The sequence below is a fragment of the Asparagus officinalis genome, chromosome 6 (genome assembly GCF_001876935.1).
Source record: "Asparagus officinalis chromosome 6, Aspof.V1, whole genome shotgun sequence".
NCBI lineage: Eukaryota > Viridiplantae > Streptophyta > Magnoliopsida > Asparagales > Asparagaceae > Asparagus > Asparagus officinalis.
This window is the reverse complement of record NC_033799.1, coordinates 1916259-1928969: the sequence shown is the minus strand read 5'-3', so window position 1 is coordinate 1928969 and position 12711 is coordinate 1916259. Positions and strand designations below refer to the sequence as shown.

Sequence of the window (12711 nt, the reverse complement as noted above, 5' to 3'; positions counted from 1 at the left end):
CAAGAATTAAGAAGATTAATAAATTAAGAGTCCCGGGAAAAGCAGCATTGAGACCGGGCGAGATGACGGATACATACATAGTGAAGAGTGGACTCTCGAACGTCCCACTCTTATGCCACATGAACTCCGCTACAGACTCTGCTAAACCCTCGTTGTAAATTCGTGCTCCACTCTTCCCAATTTGGCAGCGTTTTCGCCCCTCTTGATCTCCTCCCCGTGAAATGAACCCATACAGGCCTGTATTTTATAGCCTTCGATTAGTGCGGTTTTCGCGATAATAAGAATGATGGATTTGATCATATCTTCATCAATAACAGCCCTATAACCAATGTTGTGGTATGATATCAAGTCAGTTGGGAACCCCTGGAACAGATAGAAATCCAGACAAACCGCTAACGTCAAAAACGCGTTTGGGCGCTCGGATCTGCCGCGAGGGCGCTCTTAGACTTCGCATGGGGGCGCGGGTAGGCGCGGGTCCGACCCGCGCCCCCGCTAAGCGCGGGTCGGACCGCGCCGACCCGCGCCCCCTGCGGGTCAGCAGCGCCCGTCGCGCAGATCCGAGCCCCAAACGCGTTTTTGACGTTTTTTAGCGGTTTTCTCGGGATTTATCTGTTCCAGGGGTTCCCAACTGACTTGATATCATCCACAAACATGGTTAGGCTGTTATTGACTGAAGATATGATCAAATCCATCATTCTTATCCGAAAACCCACTAATCGAAGCCTATAAATACAGGCCTATGGGTTCATTTCACGGGGAGGAGATCAAGAGGGCGAAACGCTGCCAAATTGGAGAGTGGAGCCACGAATTTACAACGAGGGTTAGCAGATCTTAGCGAGTTCATGTGCATAAAGAGTGGAGTTCGAGAGATCTGAGACCCGTACCCTATTCCTCCGGATTTAAGCTTAATCTTAATTTTGAGAAGAGTCGTAATCTCGCTTGGTCGAGATTATCGCTGCAGCGAATACTTCCTTCGTGAAGTAGGAGCTTTGATTCCATAATCTGTCAACCGGATCTGATCCGCGACGGTTCACGGATATCAACGTCCCCGGCACAGGCAAAGATCCCACGCAAGGAGCGGGTGATAAACGTCTGTTGCGCTGTTTGACAAGAGTTGTAATTTTTATATTTTTATTGTATAAGGATATCTTATAAAAAGATCGACATTTTCTCGTTTATTTGAGTTTATTGTAACGACCAAAATTGTAATAGATTCGATAGCAATGAAAACATCAACTTTTGACCCAAACAATATTTATCACGACAAACCTAAAGAGTTTTTCATAAAAACTTTTTTGAATTATATATTTCATATTTCTTTAAATAGAAATATTAGTATTGCATTTAATTCTCAACTAATTTTTATCGATAACTTTAATTTAACCATCGAGTCCCTATCCAATTAAATGTTCATAAAAACTCTTTCATAATATGATATAATTATTTATAATATATTATCTTACATTCAATCCGTTCGAGTATTAATTTATTTCTTTTAGATAATATTATAGAGCAGGACAATTCAGTTATTTGCTCATGTCTAAAATAACAATTCCCATGAATAAAAATATTTTTTGAAAGTATCAATTTATAACAAATGAGCAGATTTTGAAAATATTTCCAAAACCACGTACTTTGTCAACATGGTTTTACAGCTTCATGGATGCACATAATAAATTATACTCATCATAATGAGCATACTAGATCCTCTATATATATATATCCATCATTTCCCTAAATGAAATTTACTAACCTAATATTTCAGGTTTTATAGCACTCGTAGAAACATGATTAACCATCACCATCAAACCATACCAAATTAACAAATCGGATATGGCAACATCATTAAGTCTAAGGGAACCATGTAACAATTTGAATTCTCCATCTCTTAGGTGGTAAGTCCTAAAGAATTCAAATGCGGTCCGGTACTACACATGTCACAATGTGGACTCATGATGTCATACAATGGGGAAATCACCATTCCCAGTGTTTTAGACCCACAACCACATCTCCCATGTAGGTTTCGTGCATAATAACTTGTTAGGACGTACTTATCATTTACGAGCTATAGACGAAGCGTGAGTAGTTTAAGAAATATCCAAGTTAGATATCAAATCCAAACAAGCAAGCGACCATCACAGCGCATTGGTCTAACAGCACAATTTCTAAGGATAACATAACATTAATTACTATACAAATAATACCCAAAGAATAATTACAACGGTAAAATCTTTATTATAATATTCAAAAATATTATGTAAGTTTCATTTCATTTGGCGTGCAGGCGCACACCATGCTACGCTCTCAAGAGGGTACGCAAGCCATGAGATCGACACGGGAAACTAATTTTATTTTTTACATACGGATGGAATTACATTGCATAATGCACTACGTACTTTTGACTTCTTCGGGCGAAATTAAACTGCTTCGATGACCACATCATGAATGAAAAGGCCCCCCTTCCACGTCCCCGTCCAAATCTCGTACATGCCGAAGTGAATCTTGTCACCGGGAGCAGGGTTCGTAGGGACCTTAACCCTCGGGTATTGAGGGACTTCGACGATCGTCTCCTTCTTCAAGAGGCTCAGGTCATACTTCTTCCAGCTGCAGGCCCTGCCGAACCCAGCGCTTAGGTACACGGGGGCATTCTTCCAGCCGAACGCGTCGGACTTCAATCTCACGTTGAATTTGAACATCAGCTCCTGACCCTTCGGCAGCTGGTCGACGCCGAGTGAACCAGTGACCTCGAGCCAGCTCACTTGTAGAAGCTCGACGGGCTGATCTCTGAACAATTTTAAGAGCAAACATGAAAAAGAAATTGAGTATGATCAGTTTCTGGTGTATGGAGCTGCTGATATAATTAATGGTTCCTTTTTTTTTCTTTTTCTTTTTTACACTTTCTTAGGTAATTAAGACCATGAATAAAAGCTTACGTTTCTTCTTTAGGAATGCGCCAGTAGCGGTCATCTCCACCCCATATGATCTCGAGTGAACAAGGTTTGATGACCCATCTGTTTCCATTCTGGTCATAAAAGCAAGAAAATCAATCAAAGGACACTTAACGCAGAAATCATATGAGAAATGCGTGGGAAACATATGGGAGTTTCAACTTTAAGAAAGCTATCCTATGGAGTGATACGCGAGCACCAGATGTTGGAATTTTCGATGTGAAAATTCCTGTGTTCTCAATTGCAATGATCAGCTCGATCGACATAAGAATTTTGCTTTTCTTCGTTTCGCGATAACGAAATAGGCGATTAATTTCACCTGCGGACGATGAAGTTACCTTTGCGGCCACCAGCGGCTTGGAGGGCTTGTAGTGAGGAGAAGTCCTCGTAGTCATCTTTCTGAAGAAGAATCAGTTAAATTTTAAGTGAAAACTGCGAAAAGAACGAAGGTGGCTGCAGGCTTGAGAAGTAGGCAATTTAAAGATAAATGCGCATCGTCTAGCTTTTTATAGAAGAAAAGAAGAGACCGAACAGAACGATATGATCGGGAAAAAAAAGGCAAAAAATAAAGAGGGGGCATACCAATGGGCTGCACAGCGCCGCTAGGATTCTCCAGACGTGGACCATGCACGAGCGGACGGAGGTGAGGAAAGCATCTTCTTCATCTCCCTCCCTCTCTCTCTCCTCTTTTATTTGTTCTTCGTTTGTGATCAACCTTGAGTGCGACAGAAGCAAGAATATAAACGCTTTATCAATTCATAGAATCATAGAATAGAAAATCATACCGGCGGTGTATTCCGCAATATGGAAACATCTGTACACATGCGAGAGGATACAATGAAAGTAGTCATTTCATTAACCACGCAAAAAGCACCAGTCAAAATTAATCTTCGATAATCAACTGCCATATATAGCCGGAATCTTCATATTTGAGGCCATCCCTATCCCCTTTTATCAATCCAGAGACCACACAAGGACATGGCATCGGATTCGTTACTTTTAAGAGTGGGTAGCCTTGGCACCGAACATTGTCAACCTCCAGCGAAGCTTCCGTTTTTATTCCAGAAAAATCTCATAAGCACCACGCCCACAACTCATTGGTTATGCAGAGCTAGCTAGCTGTATGATAGGAATGCAGTTATTCCCTTCTCTGGAGTTCATCGGCTTATACGCATCAAACACCTGCAGGCTGCCGTCCTCCCTCAAAACGTAAAGCCAACGTGTGGCGCCAAAACTTCAATCGAGAAAAGAGGATCGGGCATGCACGTAAAATCCATGTGATCATATAATAAGGAACATATATATTTTGTGTATTAGAACGAACTGGAAAGGGGAAAAAAAATGCGTGTGTATGCAATTGCAACTATGAGCAGTGATATTTTACGTAACAGGGTGTTACACCATCATAACACAACACAAACATCCATAATCTGTAGATATCACCAAAATATCTTTAAGCTACCTGCAATAATGGTTGACACTTGACAACATGAAAAGGGCATACGTGCTCGAGAAAACCCATTTGAAAATCATAAAGTTGCAAAAGAAGAGCATATTGATCACTGGTAGATTTAATTAAAAGAAATGAGGTACTGTAGTATATGAAAATGTAGTATCTTCTCAAACTCGGACTACTACTACAGTCTACAGGAACGACGATTAACTTAACAAGAGCCTTTTTTCCCCCTAAAAAGGAAGTCCGGTAAAGGAGTATAAGTTTATAGCCATTAATATGACGAAGGGTAGCCAGATAAATCAAAACGTCGTTGCTTCACAATTTTTCCAGTATTCAGCAGGGAGCTAATACTTCTACTTGCAATATTCTGTATCCAACAAACACACGTGCAGTCTGCAGAATTATCTGAGTCTACATACCAACAAAAATAAATGTAACTCGCAGTGTATAAAAGATAATCAACAAAAATAAATGTAACTCGCAGTTTGTGGATAATCAATAAAAATAAATGTAACGCGCAGTTTGTGATGATCATAAGAAGTATTCTAAGGAATTTTACAATAAGTGACTCTGGAAATAAATACTTCTCAAGCATACCCACTTACCAAAGAACTGAAAGGAAATTCCTGATTCATAAAGTCAGATCAGATATAGAGATTTTACAAAGTACAGAATAGCTAAAGGAATAAACACAAAATTTGTTAAGAAATCCATAATACATTGCTGATAATCAAGCTAATAGCAGTTATATCCAGCACCCTCTTACAACATTTGACAACATTTCTTTGAGTCTACATACCAAATGAAAAGAAGTCAAAATGGCAGAGGCAGAGACAAGTGGCTACCCTCAACATTGTCAAGCTACATCCCACCAGTTCCTGGATGTTTTCGGAAGATCCATTCCAGTGACTTTCCGACAACATTCGCTAGGAATCCTGCTACATGTAAAGAAGTGAATCACTAAAAGATATCTACACAAATAACGATTGATGCTCCACAAGGGTTCTTTGTGCCTTAAGATTCTCCGGCACTATCAAGATTAGCAGCATATGAAGTAGGATGTGAGTAACAAAAGGGAAAAATTCTCCTTGCAGTAGAAGTGAAGTCACTCCCAAAAGTTGCTCAAGTTTGGGCCTTTTCTGAAGCTGTTGAATAGGAAGCCAACTCTTCAGTAGTAATAGGTTTATGCAGCTGCAACAACAGACATAAAATTGAAATAAGCTGCACAAAGTCTTCAAACAATTCCGAAGTAACAAAAAAAAAGGTAAAATTAGAGCAAATATAATGTTTAGGGTAAGAACAGTACATAGTAAACGAATAAAACTACTGCAATGAATAACTTTACTTCTCACAAGCAGTTGTTTTAAAGCATATGCAATTACTGAAATCTTAACAAGTGACCACTGAGCTAGCAGTTTTGTAGTAAAAGGCCTATTCAAGAGGTGGCCAAATCTAGCCCCTACATCATGCCTCGGAGATGGAGCCTCTTTTTTAAAGTAGGTGAATAGTAATTAAGGCTCTCTCTCCGAGGCATGATGTAGGGTCTTGATTTGACCACCTCACTACCAAGTTTAATGGAGAAACTTGGTACCAAGGTTCTCCATATTTCTCATATATATATATATATATATATATATGGAGAGGTTCTAATAAAAACCTCCTTAGCCTAAAAACTAAAAACCTCCTTCATCCAATGGCTAGGATTCAGTCAAACAGTCAACAGACACATGCATTAATTACCTCATTAAACACATGCATTAATTACATCAACGCAGTGAATCCAGATTCACTACATTGAACCCAGATTCATTACCTCAACGAACACGTCCTTTACTGCAGTGAATCCAGATTCACTGCAATGAATCCAGATTCATTACCTCAACGAACATGTTTTTCACTGTAGTGAATCCAGATTCACTGTATTGAATCCAGATTCATTACCTCAACGAACACGTTTTTCACTGCAGTGAATCAAGATTCACAGCAGTGAATCTGGATTTGTGTTCGATGAGGTAATTAATGCATGTTCTGTTGACTGACTCGCGCAAGCGCATTAGGATTGCAACTAAGATCGCAGATGGATGAAGGGAGAGTTTTTAAAGAGCTAAAGGAGGTATTTTATCTAGAACATCTTCTCTCTCATCTAATAATATATATATATAGTATATATAATATATAGGTAGTATATATATAATATAATATATAATACTATATAATAGTTCTCGTCTCAGTCTCTGCTCGGTCTATATATATATATAGTATATATAAATATATGATGATATATTAATATAGGTGATATGAGTATATAGTATGTATAGTATGAAGTATAAGGGCACCGGGCCTAGAGACTCCGACAAATGATTTGAGCTACATTGTGGATGATGCGAGCAGCGTGCCGTTAGGAGCTTGGATGCTACATATTCTAAAAAGCTGGCGCAGACAGAGGACAGCCGCACGCCAAGTTTGGGTGCAACGCCAATCGTGCATTGTGACCGAGCTCGGTCTGAAGCCATGCTGACAAAAGTTCTATTCATGGTCGACATCATTAAAATTGTGACTAGGCAGGAATGGATGAAGGGGTCAAAACCGAGCAGACGGTTGCAGTCGGCCAAAACTGGTGTGTTGGAGTTTTTAGAAATGATGTAGATCAAGTCAACGAAGGGCGGAATCATGCCACAATGTGAATTTCAATCATGTTGATTTTAAGGGCCGGGCAGTGGCCTGTTCCGCACGAATGATTATCTAAAGACGTCACACGGCGTCGGACCCATTAGGACACGAAGGTGCTCTGGAATATAAGTATAGAGTACCGCCCTAACGATTTGGAGCTATGGCTAAAGGAAGGAGAGGGTAGACGTGAGGTATATATATAGTATAATAGTAGAGAGAGAGAGACAGCATAATATAGATGGGCAACAGTGCTTTGCAAGTGAACTTACATGTTTTAAGTTTTAATTTTTTATTTTGAATAGCAAAACTATGTGTTAATAAATAAAATCATATTATAAGATGGCTTAAAAAGAAATGCATAAATTAATTATTATTGTTTAGTTATTGTAATTTAATGTTTTTCTTATAATTATCGCCTAGCGCTAATCTTTTTTAGTTATTGTAATTTAATGTTTTTATTATAATGATCGCCTAGTGTTAATCTTCTTTAAATAAGTCTTCGAATCTAAAATTGCTCTTAAATAAAACTGCAAATTATACAAATTCTCTTAAATATGCCACTCTAACTTAAAAGTTGTTAACTCAACTCTAAATTAACTAAGCTGCATTAATCTTGCTAGCTTTATCCTAATGTTCCTTAGATAGTTATACTTGATACACACAACATATTGCAATAGTTACTTTTCATTATAATTATTTAATAGGGTAAATTACACTAAACGCTTATAAACTTTTAGCCTATATGAACTTTCAGAATTACAATAAAACCCTAATGACTTTTCTGTTTCAAAGAAGACCTCTAACAAATTTATGAATTTTGCATATAACTCCTATAAATTAGAACCAAAAAATGGCATTAAAAGGCATTTTGAAAGTTATTGGAGGTTTGGTGTAATTTATCTAAAAGACATTGGGAGCTTTCTACAAACTTATTACAAGTTTAGTGTGATTTCAAAAGTTCATAAGTTACATTATTTAATATTATAATTCTTAGTTCAAATGATACTATTAAAATACTTATAGTCTATATACTATTAAAATATTTATCTAATTTGATTTTTTAACTATGCTCTTAAATAATTTAGTACTATAAATATTTCATAAATTTTTATTATACTACCATTAACAATTAATAGTACTATTATTAATAACAAATATATTTTTTGTAAAAAGGTTAGTTTTCAATCATTACCAAATATAGATTATTCAGTATCATGTAATAATCTTTGATAAAATACTATAAAATAATATTAAATTATTTATTTGATTTATTTAATAATATAATACTAAAAAATAGTGTAATTAGTAATTTACCTGATATTATTAAAATTGTTACACTATTTATGTGATTCAAAATTTAGTCTATTTATTTTATTGTTCATTGAATTATAGTATAATTCTTAATAGTATTTAGTAATATATTGTTCTATTTATACTATTATTTTAATTATTTTATTATAATTCATAAATAATTATTATAATAATTTAATTGGTTACTACTAATAATTGTGTATTACTTATTTGATAAATTATTTTATTTTATATATTTTTAAACAATTGATAGTTATAATATTATGGATAATTATAATTATTTAGGAAGATGAGAAAGTGCATAATTAATAAAAGATAATATTTATTTAATGAAAGATTAATTAGAGATAACAGCATAGGTAAAATTTATCAAAAGTTGAGAGGGCAAAAAAGAAAATTAGAAGTTATAACACCCCAATCCTCTTTTTAAAGTAGTATAGATTATATTTTAGTGAATGCCTCAATATGTGGGAAATTAAGTAAGGAGGTCCAAATTAATAAGATGTTATGGATAGTTAGTTAAAATTATTTAAAAATAATGGTATAATTGTAAATTATCAAAATTTAAGAGGGCAAAAAAAAATTTAAAAGTTTTAACATGGGTATTCTCTTTTATTAGTATAGATTTGGAATTGAGAGGGTTGAGATTGTGAGGTTCATTGTGAGCTGTTGGTTGTCCTTGTCCACTTTATTGGTTGCCAAATTCGATCATTCGAACCTTAAATTCATGCATGTGGTAATTAAAATTAGTAAATTATCTCTTAAATAGCTGTAATTTTTTGAACAGATTGTCATATTGCTTAATCAATATCAATCAATCAATGCTACATATAAAAGAGGATTGTCTTGTCAAAACTTTTGATTTTCATTTTTACCCTTTTAAGTTTGAATGTCAAATATGTCATTGGTAGTAATTAATCATTCACTAATTATATATTCCCTCACTTTTTCAATCTTTTGTCACACTATTATTTTATTAATTAATAATGTTATTTAATAGAAATCTTGAAACTTATTTCTAATTTATCTTCGCATAATATTTAAAAATAAAAAAAAAAATTCGTTAAGCTTAAGTCTTACGCCTCTGGGTTTCACCTCTTATGGAGGATCTCTTGTTACAGGCATCTTATTACCCTTTTAAAAGTTTGATAATAGTATAAAAACAAGTTGTATTTATTATAATTGTAATAGTATAATAGTATTAATAGTATAATGATTCTAATAGTATTTTTCAATTAATAAGTTACATTGTAATTTAATAATTATACAATGTAGTAAATTATTTACTAACAGTGTAATAAATTAGTTATTAAATTAAAATATAGTTACTAATAGTATTATAATTATGCCAAGTATGATATTATTATATTTTTTAAAAATTATTTAATATATTATAATTATTTTAATATTCTTAAATGGAAGATGGATGTTGTAGAATCTTACTTAATGATCTTAAATGGAAGATTTTCAGATGCCTATGATGCATATAGAGGCCTTTGATTCTAGAAAAGTTAATGTTAATTTCATGTAAACCCTTTATCTTTGGTGCCTCACAAAGTTCCTTTGAACTTTAACGTTTTCTCATCGGTCTTACCAAACTGTGATTAAATAACTAAAATATTCATGAAAGGAAAATTACCAAAATCTTTCATATCTACATTTTCTATTAAAACTATTACAGCACATGCCACTTGCTTTAAAATAATATAAAAAAGATCTAATAAGATCGAATATATTATATAATTAAATAATTAATTATTTTAAAATAATATAATCTAATCTAATAAAAAAATAACAAAAGCTATATCTGTAGAAGAAGATGAAAGTGCTATGAAAATTGTTATAATTTCTTGACTTATATACATTGGTATGTGATGTTACATGTGAGAGGATAACAATTGTAAATAGATTTCTATTTAAATAATAAGAATATAGTTAAACTTTAAAACTAATTATGTAGTACAATGAACTACTTGAATTTTAGTTGGTGAAAGTTCGCCACGTTGTGTCCTCATATTGTAGCCGTTTGTTTTAATTTTTTTTATTATAATTTTAAGAACGATTTTGTCTCTTTAATTTGTTTGGTGGATTTTGCAAATACAACATTCATATTATGTACATTTGTAGGTCTGTGTTGTTTTTGGGTTCAACCTCTAGGGCAGACATTATTTGTCTCATTAATTTGTTTGGTTTTTGCATATACGCCCTTCTTCTTGTATACATTTGTAAATTTGGTATTTAATAATTTCATTCATGTTTACATTTCAATTTAAACTATATCATTGTCTTCACACTATATATATCCAATAAGAATTCATCAATTGATCAACTCACTTTTACTTAATGGATTAGTCTTTGAATTTCAAGGGTATTTTTGTCTACCGAAATATTTTTCCGAACTCATGCTTTTAAAGGGAGTATGATATATATATATATATATATATATATTTGACCGCATAACCTGAACCTCCGAAACCTTAATATCTCCAACAGTAAACCAGCCTCAATAGAGGTCGAGAATTCAAAAACCACCCCAACACAGCCCTGTCTTAAAGTAAATGGCCTTTGGTGACTAGGACCTAGTTGGGAAGAGTGCGATTTCAACCCGATCCATTCACCTGAGTTAACAATAACCTAAAATTTGCAACTTTCGACAGCCCCCAGTTAGGGGGGCGTAACCCCAATTTTGATGTGCCATATATATATATATATATATATAACAAAAAAAAGAATCAGATAAAAGCATGCACAAATGTAACTAATCTAGCATGAAAAATTACACAGTTGATAATACTATTTCAGCAAATTGCATATAACCAAAGGATTGGTTGCCATTCGATAATATCTCAACTTTGATCCACTTCTCTCATATGGAAGCACCCAAAAGTCCCCATCTCCTAAACTATTTATATAGCGATGAATCAAGATATTAATTCATGTACGGAGAGCTGAACATAAATATCCATATATCCTAATAAACATAATGAAGGAGAACTGATCATCAAAAACTCACCGCATCAGCTACAGAAAACCAATGAAAACAGCGCAAAAGAGGATCATCAGCTGAAGGGTGAGTATCATGGTTCCAATATGTAATGTTCCCAAATTCAGCCCGAGATTCCCATTGGCCAAAATCACCTTCCAAACTCTCTGTTATCTTCCCTTTCTTTAGTTTCTTCTTATCCAACACATACCCTGTAGTTAAATGATATTAACCAAAAATATATGGAAACCACCTGATAGCCTTTCGACATTGCTTCATTTCAGATCAAAGATTCAATTTTTTCCCCTTTTCGAACAAATGGACGAAGTAGAGTAAAGAGGAAAAAAAATCATTTTTTGGTAAATTACAAGAAACCCCTTTCATCTATACAGTTTTTAAAGAAGCACGTTCGTCTATTAAGTTCAACAACGACAACAACTACAACAAAACCTCGTCTATTCGTAACTGCATACATTTATAAAGGAATGTCACTTCTCGCATCTATGAAAGATATAATAAAAGATAGTAAATGAAAACAACATGGATGGTTCGGAATTTGAAATTTACTCCTCTCACCTGCCTCACAAGTTTATCCCAAACTGTTTAGAAACGAACAATTTTGACAACTATTATAGATTAGAGGGTCTTTTGTGGAACTTAATAGATGAGGGGGTTCTGAAAAACTGGGTACAGATGAAGGGGGTTTCTTGTAATTTACCCTGTATTTTTTAACTTCATTTCAGCTCAAGGATTCGATCTTCCCCCATCTATTTTCAGATGAAAACCAAAAAAGATCATTTTTTTAAAATGAAAACTCACCTTTAAACCCTTCAGGAATTGGAACAGTGGCTCCAAGCAGCTTCCTCCCCCTAAAATAAGCCTCTTTTACGCTCAATCCATCCACAACAACCTCTATTTTCTCCCAAAAAAAATTTCATTAGGGTTCGGGAAAAAGAAAAGAAGAAGAGAAACTAGGAAAAATTAAGCATAAACCCTAAATGAACCTGTGTCTCGAGGCTTGAAGTAGTGAGAGATTTCACTGGGACCGTCGAGCTTGATCGAGCAAGGGAGGAGATGAACTCGATCCGTTAGATCGGAAATCGACGGTGGATCTCGAGGGGCGAGATCGATGGTCCCCCTGATCCCCGCGTTCTTCGTCGTCTCCTCGTTCATTGGAGAGAATCTAAAGGAAACCCTAGAATCCTTAGCCCTAATTCTGACCGGTACTTTAAAATGGGATTTTAGGTCTTGATTACTTTTCCCGCGCGATATTTAGCAGATGAGGACCTCGATATTTAGCAGCGGATAAGAAACTATAACAGTCTCCTTTTTTTTAATAATAG

The 12711-nt window shown here is 34.8% G+C and overlaps 2 protein-coding genes across 3 annotated transcripts; both read right to left on the bottom strand.

Moving 5' to 3' along the window:
• On the bottom strand, window positions 2210-3734 carry LOC109845198 (protein PHLOEM PROTEIN 2-LIKE A9-like). 2 transcript variants are annotated; one of them, XM_020414419.1, is made up of 4 exons: window positions 3531-3734; window positions 3287-3347; window positions 2934-3022; window positions 2210-2784 (listed from the first exon to the last, which is right to left on the bottom strand). In XM_020414419.1, exons 2-4 carry the CDS (start codon window positions 3341-3343, stop codon window positions 2418-2420), a joined length of 513 nt encoding a protein of 170 aa, XP_020270008.1. In that variant the 5' UTR covers window positions 3344-3347; window positions 3531-3734; the 3' UTR covers window positions 2210-2417. The 2 variants fall into 2 exon arrangements, with proteins under 2 accessions (XP_020270008.1, XP_020270007.1); XM_020414418.1 differs by lacking the exon at window positions 3531-3734 and having other exon boundaries at window positions 3287-3441.
• On the bottom strand, window positions 5014-12632 carry LOC109845197 (ribonuclease H2 subunit C). The gene is made up of 4 exons (XM_020414417.1): window positions 12373-12632; window positions 12188-12280; window positions 11399-11580; window positions 5014-5595 (listed from the first exon to the last, which is right to left on the bottom strand). Exons 1-4 carry the CDS (start codon window positions 12539-12541, stop codon window positions 5527-5529), a joined length of 513 nt encoding a protein of 170 aa, XP_020270006.1. The 5' UTR covers window positions 12542-12632; the 3' UTR covers window positions 5014-5526.